Below are 21,832 nucleotides of genomic sequence, written 5' to 3'. Positions count from 1 at the left end.
ACCACCTTTCAGAAGAGTCCTTTAGCAAATGCCTGGAGAAACTAAGAAGTTTATGAACTGATGTAAAACGACATCAAAAATATGTGTACCTATAGCAAGTTGGTCTGCCAGATTTGAGGCTGAAGAGACTTAGTAAGTTCCACATAATAAGTTCCTAAAATAAAGTAACTAAATCAATATTCTAAAATTTAATTTTCTAAAGTAATAAAGAATAAAAGACAAAAATCTTGATACGAATTTCCGTAAACTTTTAATTCTAATAAACCTTAAACTTATTCTTTTGAAATAAACTCAGATTAAATTAAGACTTAATTAATATGTAAAGATAATAAATGACTTAATTTATAATGACTCTACTTTAGTCGCGCTTGATCAATAGATTTGATTTATTGTCATAGTTGGAGGTGTACAAATTTAAGGACAAAACTTTTTGAAATCGTTCAAGAAATGCTAGAATTACAGATTCGCAAAGTTACGAGTTTTTAAGAATTATAGAGATATTGGTCGATTTCTAAATGATTTCAAAAAGAAATATCTCAATTGAATGGCTTTTGTCACTTCAAAATAAATTTGGACTCGATTTGAAAAACGAAAACATATATTTATGTGTGATGATTTATCTAATAGCTGTTTATGTGCATTGACATTTAATTGAAACAATGAATGCTTCATTGATAATGTTGTTAAATTTACATTGCTGCTGCTTAAATAATCATCCCACTTGCAAATGAGTTAAGCATTTGATTTTGGGCGAGGGACGGGGGAGTGTCGAAATTGCAACCAAAATGTCACATTCCCCAGTTACTCAGACATCCCAGTTGATGCTGCCAGTCACGAAAGGCTTCTGCAATTCATTGTTTATGTGTGTGTTTGTATGTGCCATTCGCAATTCGCCATTCGCCATTCGCCATTCTCCATCCTTCGTTTTCCATCCTCCGTTTTCCATCCTCCATTCCCCATCCTCCATTCGCAATGCGCATTTGAATGTTTAAATGAGTTGCCGTTGTCGTTGCCATTGCCTGGCATTCTGGCTGATTTAATTGTCATTTCGTGTGCGAGAACTATGGCAAGAAGGAACTACAGTCAATACCTTAGTGGAATGACCCAGTGATTAGCATTTGATTTGACTTCCTTTAAAAACCAACAAGTTAAACAAACTCTACGTTCTTCATTGTGTCCCCTCACTTGTATTGTATGTCTATGCAAAACTTCTTATTGGTTTGTTTAGTCAATGAAGACTGTAGACAATTTGTGGGATTTTGTAATGAACATTTTGAACGGGGTGTGAATGGTTGGGGAGGAGGTGGCGAGGGGGTGTGGCAAGAGACAGCCCACATACACAAACTGCAAAATTTTGGTGACTTCCAATTCGATTGCCTTGGTGTATATATCCATTGTTAAACATTGCTAAATTATATAAACCCAGCTGCTCCGTTGAAGCGCCCATTGCACTCGATGAATATACATAGAGAAATGTTTGTATGTACATTCAGGCAAACCAGTGGCGCATCTAACAATGTGAAATGGGGAGACTATTGCCCCATAAAGTATGCAACGGACCACAAATACACTCTTTAAAAGCTATAACACGAAAATGATTTTTGTTCTAAAGAAAAAAGATTTCTTCTATCGCCTATAGCATACTTTAGGGGCAAAACTTAGAAATTACAACCGCCTTTGGTACACACACACACACATACATACATATATAGTGGTATAAAGTGGTGCTATATAGTGCCACATAGTCATGTATTTTTCTGCATTTGCATTGCATGCTTTTAGGCGTGAATGGATTTGCCATTTTTCGCTTACATGACACAATTGAATCAAAATTTAAAGCTAGCTAAAAACGGACATGGTTTTTGGCTAAAGGGATTGCTAACGAATTGATAAATTTGCAAATTACTGGGATTGGGTTGGGTTGGCTAGGAGCTGATGGTATTATTCACACTCTGGTAATTTCATGGCTAAAATGCATTCCCGTGCTCAATGCTTAGATTTGAAACGATTCGAAAGCAAATAAAAGAATTGAAAAAAGTGAAAACATCTTCAAATAGATCATCAGTAGGATAATCAAATTCTGTAAAAGAACTCGGCATTGAGGATAGACTCTTCTTTAGTATTTGACATATTAAATTTGAAGACATTTCTAACACTGTAAATTGAAAACAGAAACAAAACAAAAATCAAAATATCGCACAAATATATTAGAACGCACCTCATAAATGTGATGGGGAGCACATGATTTTCAATTTTCCATTTAACGAGATAATCAAATTGACATTGACACAACAAAATCGTTGTTTTGTCTTTCTCTTGGTTTCCATTCATTCTGAATTCAGTATTGGCTTTCAGTCTCATCAGCATGCTCGTCACGTCTAAATGTGACCGAGTGCAAAATATTTGCTTCTTAGGCCTTAAAGGAGGCCCCTTTTTGCCGTCATCTACATTCTGGATTCCTTTCCACTGGTTCCCCATCGTCATCGTCATCATCATCACCATTATCATCATCATCATCATCATCATGGGGCAATGATGAGCTGTCAAGTGGCCCCCGACAAACGAAAAAAATAAAATTCAGGGGGTAAGAGATTAAAGAAAATTTGGTTTTGATTGAACTTTGCTTATATTTTGATAATATGGATATATGTTTATTGGATTCTCGATGGGTGCCTCCCTCTCATACCCCATACCAATATATGTTCATACGTATGTACAAGAAGAGGCCAATAATTCAAGAAATCTCTAAAAGAAAACCCAAATAAAATAATACCATACAAAGAATTCGTATAATGTCACAATTTTATTCCTAGAATTTTTGAGAATAGGTCACTTTGTTAAAAAAAGAAATATGTACATTTTATTTAATAAATCACTGATATGGTTAAATATTTAATAATCTATTTGAATTTTAGGCGTGTGAAATGAAAATTTCAATTAAAATTATTACGAATTTCAATTAAATTAATGCATATTTTAGACAATTGAATTTAAATCTCTATGCAAAGAAACTAACTATTTAAATTGGCTAATATAATTTATTATTGGGCTTTCTCTTTCCCTCCTTCTGTGTCTATCTCTTTTGCTCTCGTCTCGCTTCACTGTGTTAAGCGCGAATGCAATTATCCAACCAAAAAGGGGAGAAAATCTGCACTCAATTAATTCTGCATTCAATTTTCCGTGAACACAAAATGCAATTGAAACGAATGAAAGGCAAAAACAAAAATACAAAAAAAAAAAAAAATAAATAAAATCAAAAGGCCACCCAACAAGAAGAATTTGTAGCCGAAACATGAAACATGCGTGTAGAGTGGCAGAAACGAAATGAAACGAAATAGAAAAACAACAAATAATTAAACCAAATGAAGACTAAGAAATGAGAAAGAAATAGGCGAACGGCGGCGCACGCCTTTCGTGCCGCAACATCAAAATTTTTAGTTTATTTCCAACTCATAACTTTTGTTTATCTTTATACCCTGTGTTCATGCACAATGCGAGAAGGGTATATTTGTCGATACATTAATGTAATGTTGGGTAGGGGAGGGGGAGACCCCCTACAAAGAATGAAAGAAACCAATTGTAGATATATGTATATTTAGATAACAAACTACTTCACTTGGCTTAATATTAGAACTAGTCAATCTAGTGTTTAGTGAACTGAAGTATATAGTTTAGTATTTTTCGCTTTTCTTATTAGTATTCTTAGATCGAGATCGAGATTTTTTAATAAATAGAGAGTGTGAGAGAGAGAAAGGGAGGGAAAAGAGAGAGAAATATCATAACCTTAAATTTTGTCACACTTTCGTTAATTCCTTCTTTATCGTTATTGTTAAATTTTAACTTCAAAATAGAACAGTTTTTACCTATACAGTAAAAAGAAAGATATTGTTAACTACGGTGAACCTATAAATTTGGCATAGACTGTATAATTAGCCTTAACTGCAGAAATCTAGAAGTTAGATGTCGAGGTTTCAACTTGACTACACCCACAGACGGTTTTAAGATTTTTTAATGGGGCAACTTTGCCCCTTAAAGTATGCGATAGGCAATGAATAGAGATTTTTGATCAAGTTGCGAGCTCGAGATCGCGACCTTTTTCCCCCTCCCCGCCAAATTCAGGACTTGTCCGTCTCTCTGCCTACAAGTTCGACGACGATCGCTCGCTCGACCCAAAAAAGGTCGTTTTATGACCCGCCATAAAACTCGAGGCACACAAATTTTTGTGTGCGTCGACTCGCAAAAGTGACCTTTTTCTCTGCCCAGCCTCTGCCGGTAAAGAGCCGGCTCCCAAGTTAAATTTCCGTGGCCACCCTTGATTTATGGAGTTGAACTAGTTAAATTTATTTGATTTGTGAGACTAATATTTACAGTTAAGAGTTTATGCTAAATTTAGAAATTTTTTACTTACATTAAGATGTACCTGGGAAGTTATGAACACCTGTCTGGTGTATATATTTATGCAGGGTATGCATAAGTCGAGAAAGTTTAGAAGAAACATTCTTAAGAATTTTGTTGTTGTTCTTTTCTTTTTGTTGAGGGAGATGTTGTTGCTGTTGGCTGTTGATGGCGTTGGTGTTGGTGTTGGTCCAGCTTCTGATTGTGCTTGAAGCGATGCCTTCTTCAGTATTGCACTGTCTTTGTCCGTGTTCGGGAAAACAACACACACTCTTCCACTCACACACACAGAAGCACACACAAAGAAAAATCTGAAAAAAAAACCGTAAAAGAATTTAAGCAAAAACCAGACTAGGAAAACCCCCAAAAACAGAACAGTACGAAACACTGACTAAAAGACCCAAAAACTAATGATAATAAAAAACAAAAACGCAAAAGATTCGCTTTTTTTTTTTTTTAAGTGATTTTATTCAATTTAATATTGCGCGCGCGTGGCATAAATGAGAAGATATTTCATCTGTTTTTTTCTTCTTTCTTTCTTTTTGTGAATTTTGTGCGGCTGCAGCATCGCTAAATAATTTGATTAAAAATTTTTTGTTTGTTGGTCATTCAGTTTGCCAGCGATCGGTACGCGAAGCGCGTGTTTTGGCCATAACTAAAAAAAGAGTGAAAACAATTTGCATTTGTTAATTGCTTTTCTGTGGCTTAAAATTCACCCATCCAATACAAAAGGCACCACCAAATAAAAATAAAAATAATAAAAATACCAAACAATAAAGAATAAAAGTGAAAAAAAAAGTGTCAAGCGTATTGCCAATTTTTGCCAACGCATTTTGCACATTTTGGACAATTCGGAAAAAGGGGCAATAAATTAAGGCATATATCAAATAATTGTTGTCCATTGTTGTTTTGGTTTTTCTTTTTTGTTTTTTGCGTTTCATTTGTACTTTGTTATTGTTTTTGCGGTGAGTATATATGTCTAAATATATATATATATATTTTCTACATTTTGATATACCCACTAAATGAAAATGCTTGAAAGTGGCTCAAGTCATAAAAGATTTTTTATTGTCGATAAACTAATGACCATGGTAAAGCATTGTGTAAAAACAGTTTTTACATCGGGGTCACCATTAAAACAGTTTCTTTTTTATTTAGTTTTATGTTAAGGGTATTTTAAAGTCGACACCTGAATTTTTTTTTTTTTGGTTTTTTTACTTTGTTGAATTTTCATTTGGATTGTCTATTTTTAAAATATAGTTTATATGTATGTACAAATACATATCGGCCTACACACACACACACACACACACACACGCAACGTTGAATAATACGGAGCACCCAAAAAAAAATTTTATTATTCCATGATAGTGAAAAATTATGTTCATTTATTGTGGCCTGCATTTGCGTTAAATGGTAATTGAAATTTGGTTTTATATACGAATCGTCGGGTATGATCGAAGCACTTGATACTCTTTAGTATTAAATTCTTTAACTGAAACTCATTTAGTTTTCTTAAGAAAGATCAACTAGATTATTTTAGTTTATGGATTGGTTTTGATCTTATTTGATTCGCTTTTTACGTGCCTAAAAGTAGGCAATAAAACTTTTGGGAGAACTTTGGATCACATCAACTCTACTTAGGCTATTCTACTGGGTATCATCATCGATATTTGTGACGTCGCAGGAGAATAAAAATTTTCAATTAGTTATTCAGTTTAGTTCGGTGGCGTCAGAAACGAGCCGAAACCGTTTTGTTGATTTGTTTGTTTGCATTGCCGCCGCAATGACCTCGCATTGCCATTTGAAATATTCACTAATATTCAGCAATGTCTTTAATTCTTGCCTCATTCGTTTCCAAATTAATCGCTGGGGATATACTAGTTCCGACCTAATGTCGGTGATGATGACTCCGTCTGTGTGTGCGTGTGTGTGTGTGTGTGTGTGGGGTACATACTCTTGCGTGGGTTGTGATCCGATTGCTGTTAATGCTTGAAGTGACAAGTAAAATCTGGAACGAATATTTTTCAAATTTATTTTAGCTCATTAATTATTTCATTAAATTTTAGTTGAAATAACTAATGATTCTGCTGAAATGATATATTGTGCATTGTGATAAATGAACATCCAAAATATATGATGAATGAATGAATGTCAAGAATGAATACGATCTATTTACAGATCGAATGGCCACCAACAGAAGCAACAAATATTTCGGTAAATACACAATACTTTTGAAAAACCATGCTAAGTTTGACCTCAAGCCAGAGATTTGATGTGAATTTTAACGAGTTTTAAGAAGTTTAAAGCTCAAGAATTTTTGCTGCCCCTAAAAATATGCGATGGACTGGAAAATTATTCAATGTAACTTAAAAATTGTCTATAAACAACGATTGGTTCGACAATTGTACTTTATCCTTGGGACATTCTAAAATTTGTATATATACAGTAGAATACGGCTATAACGACGCTCAAGAGACCGACGATTTTCGTCGTTATATCCGGAAGACGTACTAACCGGAGGCCCTTGCATAAAAGTTTGTATTGGGACCAACCAATCACTCATCGAACTTTAGTCGCTATAACCCGATGGACGTTATAAGCGGAGTCGTTATAACCGGATTCTACTGTACTTAAAAAAGTGAATTCTTGAACTGCTTATTGCGTATAAATTTCCCCCATTTCACAGATTTCTATAAGGCATATACTCAGCAATGACCACTAATGTTCTAGTAATGAATTGAATATATTCCAAAAGTTTGTTGTTGGTGGTGACACTTGAGTTGAGCACGATAGTCACGACTGGACAAGAACAATCGGATGTAATACAAAAAAACCTATCGAATAATATGATCTTAATGTTTTGTAAGGCACGAAACGAAGGGGGAAACATCTAATTTTGTGTTGAAATACAGAGAGCAGTCCATAAAATGGCTAAATTGCCAGTTCTGTGAGCCAAAAATTACATATTTGCATTTAGGCAAATCTGGAACCAATGCACTCTCATTCTTATTTGCTCTTTATATGTATCATAAGATCATTTTATAGTTTCACCTGATCTCTCTCTCTCTCTGTCTCTCTCTCTCACTCACTCTCCCTCTCTGTCTATCTCTCTTATGGACAACAGTTTGAGAGCAACTGTGTAGGTGCGCTGAAGCACGAAATGGAAAGTAAAAGATCTCAAAAAAAAACATTGACCGGAGCGCCGTCAAAGCAAACAGACGTCTGGTTGTTCGGGATATAGCCAAAATCGCCGGAGGCAAACAAAAAATTAAATATACTACCAAGAAGTTGGAACCAAACAATCCTCTAGAAAGTGTCCAAAAACAAAGGATCTATTTCTATATAAAGATCATCTGTGAAATTTGAAAAGAAAACTGACCAAAAATTTGCAATCGTTTTTTTTTTTTGTTCTGGATTTTAATAGTTTGTTTACTACTAGTACCTAAATACTTGATGGTGTGTGTGTGTGTATGTGTTTATTTTTATGTATTTTCTTCTTTTTTTTGTTTTCGCTGGGCTAAATTTAGCCAGTGAAATGCAGTCAAATTGCATGCGGAAAATGTAGCTCGATATATATTAAATATATACCTATATATCTATATATATATATATAAATGTATCTGAAATATGCACATAAATATGCAAATTTAAACAAATAACAATTATAATAATAATGCCTGAAATATTAAATGTCATGGAAATGGAAATGGAGGAGACAGTTCCTGCTGAAATTGTGGAAATGTGTAAGTAAATAATTCTCTTTAATTGATTTGAGTTATCTGCTTAACTCAAATTGAAGTAGCCAAATTGAAATTATGGCCAAATTGTTGTAGCTTAATAAATTAATTTTCAACTGCGCAGTTGACTCTATTTCAGAAATGCGCAAAGCAAAAAAAACAAACGAAACAAAACAAAAGATGACTTAGCCCTTTTAATCTATCAATTTCATTCGATTCGTTTGTTCAAATTCAAACACATATACATATGTACATATATAGGAAATTGTATCGTTTTAGATTTCTTGATCTTCATTTACCAACTTCATATAGGTACATAAATATGCATTGAATGATAAACAATTTAATAAAAAGTTCAAAAACATTTTGTTGTTGTTTGTTGTATGTTTGGGTTTGCTTTGTATAGTTTATGTTTATATAGCTATTTGTTATTTTTTTGTCTGTTCTTTTTTTGGAGTCTAAAGAGAGAGAGAGCGAAAAGGAATTCCCCTTTTCCGTTTTAAGTATAGGCCGGCCACCCATGGCGGCAGCGGGGGCCATTGATTTCGCATTTAACCGCCACATGGCCTCATGGCCTAAAGGCAATTTCAATAATATATATATATATTTATATGTATATTGTATGAGTAGGCAATAATATATTGTATATATCCATATAATTTGATAAAATAAATAAACAATCATGAAATTTTCCATAATCCCAAAAACCTATTTTACATATGTATGTAGGTTAAACATATGGTATGTTTCTTTGGTCTATAAAATACCCTTGCCTTCTTTTTGTATACACCTGCCAAATCGTCATCCCGTCGTCCCGGCCATGTCCGATTCTCAGCGGATGTAGAACTTGTCTGAAAATGATTAACATTAAAATCTTTAACTAAGGCAACTATTTAACTCAAACGTATTGAGTCTCTTTGTTAGAGTATTGAGCAGGCGACTTGAAGGCAATGGAATTTCATTTGAAATTTTTTTTGTCTTTACTAGATTTCGAAAAATTTTTTAACGACTTCTTTGCCCCCTCTTTGCAGTTTTTTTTGGTTGAAATTGCAACGGAAATTGGCAAATCTTTATTTGTTTTCCACACAACAAAAAAAAAAAAAAAAATAAAATAAAATGAAAAGAAAAGGGAAAAAACGAAAATTGTTTGTTATTGTTTATAGCCGATTCCGTATGTGTCTATCTAGGTGATGATAATGTTTGCTTTCATATGACTTCGATGAGTAAAATGGGTCTTAATAATATGAACTAATTAGTACAGTGAGTGAACAAAGCGTCTGTACAACAGCAAGAATATTAGACCTCTGGAAATGGAAATCGTACAAAAATTGTTAATAGATGAAGCAGGAGAAGTTGGGCCTTTTTATTATGACCATTCAAATGAAATGGTTCATTTATGACGCAACTTTTGTGAGTGAGTGAGTGTCGTTTATCATTCAACTATTTATATGGGATATTCCAAACAAATCCCATTACCCCTCCCCCTGAATAAGCCGAACATTCTCTATGCTCTTTTCGTGACCAATTAATTGGGCATTCTTCATTTCGAACACATGTGTTGGTTTTTCTTCCTGTTATTCGCAATATTTTCCCATAAACTTTGGCGCATTTTTTTATAACATTCATAAATGTGAATATGGTTTCGGTGTTTTTTCCATGGGGGAATACACCGAGAAATTTTAATTAAAATTATCAACAAATTTTATTGAAAAAATTTAAGAAATTTCTTATATCAAAATAGTCACTAAGATGACTAAGCGTATTTAAGGTTAAATTTCCATAGATTCAATGGAAAAAAATGTTAGATTTGTCTAGACGGATAAGTTTTGATTCTGAGTTCTGTGTTGTCGTTTAAAAAAGAAAAGTAATTGTGGCTTTTTATACCTCTCTTTGATTTAAAAATGATTTTTTTTTAAAAGAAGGCAAAAAATTACTAAAAAGACGACTCTGATAAGACTCGAAGTTGATCAAACGAGAAGAGTCGTGACTGGGTTTACATTTTCTTTCGACAAAGAATAATCATTTATGTTAATCAGAAACTGGTTTCAAAATAGATTTGTATATGATCAGTTTTAATATTCTTAGCCTAAACACTTGTTTCCGAGAGCGTATCTAGATGCTTAATTTATATATTGAATGGACAATTATAGATAAACTTAATAAGTAATTAACTTGGCTGTTAAATTGTAAATGATTAACAAACTGTTTTCCATTTTTGACTTGCCATTTGAAACAGTTTGTGTTGTTTTTCTTTGGTTTTTGATGAATCGGAAATGTTTATGACCAATCAAATTGCAATTGAAAGGTTAAACATCGAACATTCAAGCAGACGTAGCAAAAGTCTCTCAAAATCTAAACAATATCTGGAAAATGTTCTCTAATGCATACAAAAATGGATTCTTTTGTTTTCTTGTTGCTGTTGTTGATGTTTTGTTTTGTTTTGTCTTATTTCTTTTGTTTATACATATTTTGGGATCATCTCATCTCAACCCATTCCAACTAATCTGATCTGGAACTGAAAGCTATATACTCGTATGGCAGTTTACAGTTTTTCATTAATATAAATATTTTGTATTCTGGCCTTCGTTTGTAGGCGAATTTTATGCGATTTTTGTAATGGGTAAATTTCTGCTGAAATTTTAAATTTTTTTTTTTTTTTTGTTTAGAATAGAAAGATAATTTTGAATTTAAAAATGAAAACAGAAAAAAACCACAAAACTATACAAAAATTTTATATACTCTTGCGAATTCTTGAAAACCAATTTGAGGCTGATCAAGAATAGATACATATATACAAATGTTGGTATACCTTCTGCTGCAAGGGTATAAACAACAAAGACTATAACAATAACAATAAGTTAGAGAATAAAATGAAAAATCAAATGTTTAGCGTTGCAGAACATTGGGCAGGCGTTTTTAATAATTGAATTGAATAATTTAATGACTGTGTTAACTACAAAAAACAATTCAAATGGAACTAAACGAATATATCTAGCATACTTTTAGGTGCACACACACACACACACACACACACACAAGCACATACATATGTATGTATGTATGTATGTATACATACGCGCATACAAGTGTTAAGAAAACAAATGAAAAATAATAAAAAGAAAATAACAATTAGCCCATTTAATGTCGTTGACAATGTTATTCTCTCAGCTCATTGTCGGGCTCATTTAAGGCTTTTGCTGTCTAACATTTAATGGGGCGTAAATTAGCTGCCTCAGCACTTGAGTGCAAATGAGTTTCATGTGCGCAGTGTTGCGACAACAATACACTCACGCACACACACACACACACAAACATACATTTTGAATAATAAATGATTTACTTAGATCAAAACAGAAAAAGCATCAAACGCGACATTCGACATAGTAAACTGCCTGCTCAGGATGAGGCAATAAGTTAAAAACAAATATGGCCCAAATATCAAATAGAAAAGAAAAGTAAATTTCGGACCCAACAAAAGTAAGATATATGAAAATCCATTGCCAAGTGTAAGCAACTCCTTTCATTAAGTAACTGAATTTCCTCTCAATTCACTCAAACGACTCACTCGTTCAGTTGTTGCTTGATCGGTAATCGGTTTTTGTAGAAAGAAAAAGAAGGCTCTTAGTTTTTTACCGCATGTGAGTAGAAACTGATCTGTTTGGATGACTTCATCATAAATGTGTAACACAATAATCAGAAATTGCCAACCATTTCAATCATAATCATAATAAATTCCTGTTGTTAGTGTGTAGAACTAAGTAAGCGAGCGAATAACTGAATCAATCAACAATGAGTAGTGGGTAGTAAGTGAATAAATAACAAAACAAAGACTGCAAGACTGAACTGGTTTATTTAAGCAAAGTGTTTGACTGGAGTGAGATACCAATAACCCTAGAGAGAGGAGAGAGATAGATAGAGAGAGAGAGAGAGAGAGAGAGAGAGAGATAGGGATAGGGATAGGGATAGAGAAGTAACGACTTCAAAAGTTTGGCTTTCTATTCTAAATCAAAGAGTCAAATGTTGGATTCAAGTTTTTGCAATTTGTTATTATTGAATTTCTTGAGCCAGCGTAAACATTTAACGTTTATATAATATAATATATGTATTTAGAAATTGTATGGCTTTATTTTTATTTTAGTCAACAATGTGTTTGTTTGTTTGACATACACACACACACACACATACATATGTATATACAGCCATTCCAACATTCCATATTTGTACAATATTTATGAAAATGTCTGAATATACACAATTTGCTACTAAGTAAATGGATGTTGGCCCAAATGTTGCATTGCATTTTCGCCCCATTTGCCATTTCCCTTTTGCCGTTTTCACTTTTTGCTCTACATACGAGTGTATGTGCGTGTTCTCCCTCCCCCTCGCTACCCGGGTGGGGCAACAGAAACCGCTTTCATATGGCTTTCATTTTTCGGCCCCGGAAATTGTGCGTAAAATCCTAAAACTAAAGCCGTTTGTTTTAATAACCAATTGCTGCTGCCAGCAAAAGCGTAAAATTGAAAGCACAAAACAAAGTAAACATATAATAAATATAAGTACAAAAGACGATGGAAATAATTTGCTTTGTCCCTGCCCAATGACCACAATACAATTAAATAAATTACTTCAAAAAAAAAAAAAAAAGAAAAGAACACAAACGAAAAGAAAAAAAAAAAAAACTAACTCAACAAAAGAAAATCAAAATTGAAAAAAAAGGTTTATAAACAAAATATTTATTTTGATTATTTGGGGAAAAATACACGATGTAAACATTTCAAATGCCACTTGAGAATTTTCATAAATTATGAATCAGAAAAATTTGGAATCTGATGGGCAACAGGCGGTTGAATCTCAATTCATGTATATGTATGTATAGATACACACATACATATACATGTGCAACATAACTTTCTGGCATGTTAAGCTTCTATGATTCTTTTTTTTTGTATGATCATGCCCTTGCCAAAAAGAGAGTACGTTGATAAGCAATTTAAAAAACGTTTTAAACAGTTTTATTTTCAATAATGAAAATGGCTAAACAAACTATCAAAGCTATCGAAAAAAATATCGAAATTTGACCACCTCTTGTAATTTATCTTACAATGCAATTGTTGACTTTGCACTTACAACTAGAATTTCGAGAGCATTAGAACGTCGGTTCTGGCCCCAGCAACAAAATATGCAACAAATAAACATTACCAAGAACAAAAAAGATTACACCAACCACAAACAAGACACCAGAACCAGAAGACGACAACAGTCGTCGTCGCCTTTGCTAGTTGCAGTTTGCAGTTTGCTGTTGAGGTTTGGCACCATGCCAGTGTGAAATTAGCCAATGCTTTTTTTGGCCAAGAAGGGCCAAATGCCAGCAATACAAATATTTATACCCTTTCTAAGCAAACCGTTTTAGGAGCTCTCAATAAGTGGTCATCTAAATTGATTCTAGGCCGATAGTGCATCTGGCTTATTGATCCGTTGAGTGCCATTGAGATAAGAAGCATTGAATGTTTAGAAGTGGCTAGAAAACGGATTAGTTTTTGCTACAGGGCATCTACAAATCGACATCTTAAATTGCTCTCATGGCAGAGCAATGTGGCGAAAAATAAATGTCGAATGAATAAATCAAATGTGTTGCATTTTGGGGTCATAAGTGGGTGCTAAATTCTTTGTTTATGGCTTAAGATTTAATTTTTGTATAACTAATGAAGCAACTCTTAAAATTTAATTGATGGCTTTTTAAAGTTTATGGAATGCTTACGTTTATTTTTCTCTAATTCGTCAAAAGGTAAGCAAGTTGCTTGCCTTACACACTCTTTACACAAAGACTTTAATATTGCATTTATTGAGTGTTAAAACAACTTGAGAATCACAGCAAAGTAGAAGCCAAAATGAAAACAAAGCTTAAGCTTGCAAGTTCATTGGGCTGTATCTCTGACAGATTTTGGAGAGAGAATTCCTTTGCTTTCACTATACTATAAGTACTTCAATATCATGGAGTTGAAGTCATGGAGTTTTTACTCTCCTAAACAAGGTTCATTTAGTTTTTTTTGTTGGTCTTACGTAAAGAAGTTTTGGACTTGTTTAAACTAATTAACTTTTGTTTATTTTACAGCCACGCCTGGCATGGTCAATGTTGTTACCATTTTTAGTAACAACAACAACAACAACAACACCACCGATAACACCAACAATAGCAACAACAACAACAACAACAACAATAACAATAGCACCATCAACATTGATACATCATCATCGGAAACACAAACACAATCACAAATCGTTCCAGCCAGTCCAAAACATCAAGTTGAGCAAAGTAACTTTGTGGCCATTCCATTGCTGGAACGTCGCCGTCGCAGTCGCAGTCATAGCCGGTGCCGCATTGCTCCATTGGCTCCAATAATTTGCATACAAAACGTCTCCCTACACATCGAGCAACAGGAGCAACAGCAATTGTCCCGCTATCGTGCGTGTTATCATCGGATTCGTCGAAGTTTTGCCAAATGTAAGAACCACATTTTGCTAATTTGCTTTTTGTTTTTTGTGACTTCTTTTTCATTCCGAGTTCAAGTTTCGATAGCATTTTGTGGTATCCTGATTTTTTCGAACCTATCTTAAGCCGTATGCGATCAAAACACAAGAAAAGCTTTCACTCTCTAGATAAAACCAAAACAAAAACAAAAAAGAATCCCATACAATAATATGGAAAAGCTATAATTGAGGGGAAAAAGTTTGTGTGTTTTGTGTTTTTTTTTTTTCGTGCATACACTTACCAAACAGAAACTGAATGACTGCTTTTGAGGGGGTATAAACAATTTGCATTTGCCAGCTCTTTGATTGATTCCAGTTAAATTATTTTCCCTTATTTTGCCCGCCCACAGAAACAACCTCAACCATCGACCTTCAGGCTCCAACTCGCACCTTTTGCCACCCACTCTTAGTCCCACTCAATTCGCTTCAATTTAAACTCAATTTATCTGTGGCAATGTTGGGGGTTCTTTTTGTTGTTGTTTTTTTCATTCTTTCTATTTTTGTTTTGATCGGATTTCCATTTAACCCTTTTAGCGTCTATTTTCATTTCAGTTTTTTTTTTGTTCTTCTCTGACCGAAATGTTCATTGAGTTGCTTTGATTTTATTTATGTTTTTATTTAATTTCATTTTCATTTTTTCTTTTTTTTTTCTTTTTTTTGTTTTCATTTGCTTTGTTCAATGCTTTATTAAATTGTTTACATATTTTACCATTTTCTTTTATCATTTGTCAAAATTTTTGCAGTTTTTGGCATAATCATGGGAAGCAATAATCCCAGCGAAGCGGATCGATATGACTATTATGATTGTGAGTAAAACGAATAGAAAAAAGAAAACTAATTTGCATTAGACAATTTTCCCTTAATCCATAAGTATTATTAAGAAAATGTATGGGAAGCAAACGAGAAAAGAAAAACTATTTTGCGTGACATTCGAGGAAATTAAAGGGAAAATGGATTTACCTTTTTCTCTCCTCAAATCTCTGACTGTGGTTTTTATGGGTATTTTTTTCTGCTTTTACTTAAATGCATCTCACAATGCCAAGTGAATTAATGAAAACTTAAGCTTGAGAAAAGTGTGGAAAGAGGTGAAAGGAAAATTGAAGGTGAACAAGAATTCTGCAATGGAAATACTAAACCCAACAAAGCGATTTGCTTAACAACTATTTTGCAATGGGATAATGCTTAAGAAAACTTTGCCAATCTTTTCTGTAATGAGACAAACTAGAGACGTTACTCTCATCTCATATTAAGGCCAAAACTTGATAAGTTCTAAATAGAAAAATGGAAATCTTGGTGACTCGATTTATATAATATTCATATTGTATCAATTGGCATACAGTCTGGCCCACACTATCCCCCTCTCTTCTTCTGTTTTTTGCCTAATTAGATTCAATGTATTCCACTTTGAATTACTAATTTTCAGATATTTATCTAATTGTCAAAATACGTATACGTAATAAATTTGATATTTCTTCATTTAACAATTGATTTTAATTGTATTTGTAATTGAAGTTAGATGTTGCTCGACTTGAGAATTAATTGGGTGTGTGTGTGTAATAATTTCACTTCAATATTTGTTTAAAATTTGGCTTAAAGCAAAATATTTGCGTGTGAAGAGAAAATTGTGTGTTTTGTTTTTTTTATACCATACACCCATAGGGTGAAATGGTATATTAAAGTCGCCAAAATGTATGTAACAGGCAGAAGGAAGCTTCTCCGACCCCACAAAGTATATATATTCTTGATCAGGATCAACAACCGAGTCGATCTAGCCATGTCCGTCTGTCCGTCCGTCTGTCCGTCTGTCCGTCCGTCCGTCCGTCCGTCTGTCCGTATGAACACCTAGATCTCGGAGACTGTAAGAGCTAGAGCCACCAAATTTGGTACGTAGACTCGTGTAGTATGTAGAGTGATCAAGTTTATTTCAAATTTTTGCCACGCCCCTTTCCGCCCCCGCAATTTAAAAAAAGCGTTTATCTCAAAAACTATTCCAGCTAGAGACACCATATTTGGTATGTATATTCGCTTAGTAAATGCACACATTTTGTATGTATAAAAATTTTGCCACGCCCTTTTCCGCCCCCGTAATTGGAAAAACTTGATTATCTCCCGTATTTTTTTACCTCATGCAATCAAATTTGGCACACTTCAATTTAATACTAATATCTAGCAAAATACCAAATTTGATCAACATCGGATAAAAACAGTCGAGTTATGCATATAAACGTTTTTCCATAATGCCGGAGTTGGCCGTTGGCTGGTGGGGGCGCTAGGGTGCTCGTATGATTGAGTGAGCGAGATACTAAGATATGCTTGTAAGAAGCATGTGAAAATGCTTGAAATATTTGCTTTACTGGTGTATGGTATACCAAAGTCGGCGAGACGACTTACTTACTTCATTTCTTTTAACCTTGCAAAGGATATTACAAAATTTGTTTTGACTTACTACTGAAATCACTTGAGAGAGAGAGAGAGAGAGAGAGATTGATACTGTGTGTATTGTGTATGTGTGTGTGTGTATGTGTGTGGCTTTCATGTCGACAATTGAGCTGTTGTTAATATCATTCATACGCCCTGTTGACCCTTATGACCAATATGAAACATACAACTTGGATACATAAATAGAAAATAAATTGCAAAAATATTATTCGAGTAAGGAAATATTTCCACACACTTTTAGTTTTGTTTGCTGTTAGTCAACCAAAAATGCAAAACAATAGCAACAACAATAACAAAGGAGGAAAATACAAAAAAAAAAGGGAGAAAAAAACAAAAAGCATTAATCCATCAAAATATTTGCTTATTTCGATTCTTTTGCACCCTTAAATTCTTTTTTGTCTCTGACTTGGTATCCATCTCATTTTGTTCACTTCGTTCTCGATGTGTGTGTGTGTGTGTATGTGTGTGTTTGTGTGCGTATGTGTGTGCGTTGGGCAAAAAGTGAAAGCTATAGCAGAAAATCAATAAGACACCGGGGAGACATGAATACAATGAATGCGGGAGAGAAAGCCAGAGAAAGTTTGGGTCGAATGGTGAGGGGCAGAGAGAGAGAGAAAAAGCGGGGGGAAAAGGAGAAGGCATAAGGATGGCAGCAGCAGGCATAAGTAGTATTTATGTTGGTATCTAAATATCTACACTCATCTGTCAAATATCACGTTTCCTGTTTACACTTGCTCACCCACTTGCCAACAAATTCAAGTACGACATCGAAGGATGCCTTTGACTCTGTCTCGTCCTTCTCCCATTTACTAACATTCTGTCCCTCTCTCTTTCACTTAGTTCACCTTTTCGCTATTCGGAATTCCGCTTCTGATTCTTTGTGTGCGTGTGCTGTGTGTGTTTGTTTGTATTTGCCATTTCGAGTGGCATTCGCCATTCCGGTAGTACTCAGTCTCCTTTCAAATTCAAACATGGAAAATAACAAGGAGCTGAGTTAACAAAAAAAAAAACAAAAAAGAAAGCAAAAATACATACGAAATAGAATTTCAATAATTGTTTAATTAAACATTTGACTCGTCATCCAATACCAACTTGTTGCCACTAAAAAGTTTTTTCTAAATTGCAATTCAAGTCCACTGACTTTTTAATACTCTTTAGAGACTACAAAATTCTTAGTAACCAAAATTAATTTATAAAAAAAGGAAACCAAAATATATAACAATTTAATCAATACGTAAAATTCTCAATTGAAATACAATAAATATTTCTTATCGAATTGTTTATTTATGGGATTAAATATCAAACTACTGAATCATTCTTAAGAATCTTTCTTTCAAAATAGTCTGCAGACAATTTTGAGTGTTAGAGCAAAAATAAACTAGTTTGTTTCCAACTCTAAAAAGTAACTAGTTTGTTTCTCTATATAAATATTTGATTTTTTGTTGGCAATATATATTGCTGATAGCTTTATATAGACAATCCGCCCATCTTTCAATCAAATGCCCGGGAAATAGGCATCAACCTCAATTCAAAAATAAAAACTTATCAAATCATTAATATGATTTGCAATTGATTTATCACACTCACACTCTTGATTCATTCTCAAAAACCTATTTAAATCATACCAGACAAATATAACTTTGGATAGACAACAATGTGTATTTATTTATATAATTTATATTCTTATATTTAGCTTACGTATTGTAGGGCAAATTTATTTAAATTATAGGTATAATTATTTGTAAATTATCTGATTTTTGTCATTTGTTGCCTTTTTGTCATTACAAACAATTGTAAGCATTAAAGAAAAATAAATAAAAAATTAAATGGATAATATGCTACAATGAAAACCAGGGAAAGGGAGGAAGGGAGAGAGAGACAGTGGCAAGGGGTGGTAGGGGCTTATGGCATTTATTTAATTTAACCCTCTTCAAAGTAAATCAAGCGTATTTATGTAAATAGTTGACAAATTGTCCAACCGTTTTTGTGGAAATGACAATTGTGCGCCATCTTTGATATATTTCTGCCAGTTTTGCCATTTTGGCCCTTTCTCATTTATGCATAACTTGTGTGTGTGTGTTGGCTTCTTTTCAGTATTTTCTTATTTTTGGGCATTATAATGATGCTTCATTGCTACAGCTTTCTCTCTCCCACTCCCACTCCCACTCGCGCTCGCCCTCCCCTCTCCATCTCCATCTCCCACTACAACTTCCACTTTCATTTTCTTACTCTTGGCTCAGTTGCTAAGCAACAGGTAGGCCCACAATTTCGTTGCCATTTTTACGCTGTGGCTGTAGATTTTGCTGATATTTCTCTCTTTATCGCACACACGTTCTTCCTCTCTCTCTCTCTCTCTGGGTCTCTCTCACTCTTTCTCTTTTCATCAAATTGAGGCCCCCAGGCAGCTGTTCGGCGGTTGTGTCCCGTCGCTGCTGCGACAAGTCGTTGGGAAATTTTCCTTGTCGGTCGACTGCTTAGGGAAAATTTCCCCCAACGCATCTTTGTGGCTCGGTCATTTCTCTCATGCGATAAAATGAAGAACGACATGGATACGAAATGCACCGACAGACAGCACACACAGGAAAGCAGCAGCAGCAGCAGAAGCAGCAGCTGGCAATATAAAAACCCGAAACCGAAACTGAAACCGAAAAAGTTGTCGTCTCATTGCCGCTGCTCGAAACTGATTTCAGTTCTCGTTCAGCTTTGCCGACAGCACAACGTGTTTGTTGTTCCAAACTTTTTTTTTTTGGTGGTGTCTTTTTTTTGGCGCGGCTCTTAAAAAATCTCTAGCAAAAAATTATCAAACAAAGAAATTCGAAAAAAATACATATTACAAAATTATGCAAAAATTATGAAAATTAATGAATTAAAAAAAATATATATGAAAAAAATTAATTATATGAGAAATACAAATTAATTCAGGAGAAGGAAATAAATTTTTAACAACAGATTATATTAAAATTGTTTATGGTGTAAGTTTCAATTTTTTTTTCTATTAAGTGCTTGAAAAGTGCATCAAAGTGATGAAAATTTAAACTATAATTAAAATTTCAAGTTTGGACTAGATAGACAAGTGAAATGTTAATAATAATATTCATAAAATAGTTTTCAAGTCAAAAACTAAAATGATTTGACTATGAGAAATAAAAACTTCAGATTTTATATAGCATACTTTTGAGCGTCGCGCAATTTGGATAGGCATTTGCTTGGATGTTGTCCATTCGGGCTTTAAGTGTTAATTCCCCAATGTTTAATCCATTTGCTAACACCTAAACTTACACTCATGTGCTTATTTGTGTGTGTGTGTGTGTGTGCGTGAGTGTGCGGAGACTTTATTATGTTTTGCCTTTGTTTGGTTTCAAAAAAAAAAAAAAATAATAAGACGAAAGAAACCCAAAAACAAATAGAATAAAAGTAGCAAAGTGAATGTGAAAAAGAATGAGAGTGAGAGGCAACACCTCTTTTCCCTCCCCCCATCCACCACAACCTCACCGAAGATAACGCAAATTGCTGTGCATATTTAATTAAGCATTTTTGTGTACTCGCTCAGACCAAGAAAGCATCACCGACTAGATAAAGTACCTACTGTATGTATGTATGTATATGTAGACATCCTTGATCATTGCTCAAACTGTTAATGGCCTGAATAGCAACACAATGATCATTCCGATCGTAAAGGATCAGCACTAATAACAACAACCAAAAAAATACTAGGACTACGATTGACTCGAAAATAAAGACCTAAAAATCTAGGAATGTAGAAATGCGAATGGCCAAATGGAAACCTCATATATACCACAGACTTTTCTTTAATGTTGCCTTTGCGTCCTTCCAAACTTCGCTTCTTGTCCATGTGTGTGTGCGTGTGTGTCGGTGTGTGTGTGTGTGTAAATGTGGGGCCTGTGTCTGTCCGCTGTTGTTTCCCTGCTTAAATATTTAAGCTGCATGGGCGCTTCGGTTTCAATTTTTAATTAAAAAACAAAACAAGTAAATAACGAAAGAAAGAACCAGGCACACCCATAGACACACACACACACAGTCACATACCCATAGCCACCTACATTCATATACATTTGCAAACATTTAATTGCAATTTGCCATGTTGTTGCAATAATTATATTAAAGAAAAACAACATAAGAATTTAATTTAAGGGAAATAAAAATTCCGGTTTAGTTCTACGAAAACAAAAAACTAAAAACTAAACAAGTGGGCAGAGGAAACAGCAGCCTTTGATTTATTCTATCATAGCGATATTACGTATACGCCACATGGTCTTCATATCACATTATAATAAAGAAAATGCAATTTAATGAGAGACTATTAAAATTTTGGAATTTTTCCCCTACTTTTTATTGAATTAAAACTATACATGAAACTTTCGCTTGAGCATTCTCAAGGTCATTTTAGAATTCTAGAATACTGGAATAAGATGAAGATATCAGCTTCCAGTTAGGTTCTATTTTCATTGAGTGGTAAAGCCAAGTGGATGAGTCGTAATTATAGAAAACTTTAATTTAATTTACTGTTTGTTCCCAAATTTGCTAGGATTCCCCTTTTAGAAAGTCAATAATTATCGACGTAATGGTGAATTTTACAGCATTTCAAGCAATTTATAGATTTGCTGTAAGACAAGAAAGAAAAATAAACCCATTTCGCATTATAGCCCCAATTCAAAGCACTCACACTCACAGCCTCAGAGACAGATGGCTGATGACTACTCGGAGAGCCC

At 34.0% G+C, this 21,832-nt stretch overlaps 1 protein-coding gene across 1 annotated transcript in view; it reads left to right on the top strand.

Moving 5' to 3' along the window:
• The first annotated feature begins 8,071 nt into the window (after window positions 1–8,071).
• LOC6644800 (Kv channel-interacting protein 1) overlaps window positions 8,072–21,832 on the top strand; it is a 73,164-nt gene continuing 59,403 nt past the window's right edge. The window contains exons 1-3 of the mRNA XM_023177021.2: window positions 8,072–8,141; window positions 14,248–14,637; window positions 15,407–15,469. Of these exons, the coding sequence (XP_023032789.1) occupies window positions 8,072–8,141; window positions 14,248–14,637; window positions 15,407–15,469 (523 nt within the window). The remainder of the gene's footprint in view (window positions 8,142–14,247; window positions 14,638–15,406; window positions 15,470–21,832) is intronic.

The sequence above is a fragment of the Drosophila willistoni genome (genome assembly GCF_018902025.1).
Source record: "Drosophila willistoni isolate 14030-0811.24 chromosome XL unlocalized genomic scaffold, UCI_dwil_1.1 Seg142, whole genome shotgun sequence".
NCBI lineage: Eukaryota > Metazoa > Arthropoda > Insecta > Diptera > Drosophilidae > Drosophila > Drosophila willistoni.
The sequence above is the reverse complement of the archived record's forward strand: the minus strand, read 5'-3'. Positions and strand labels throughout refer to the sequence as shown.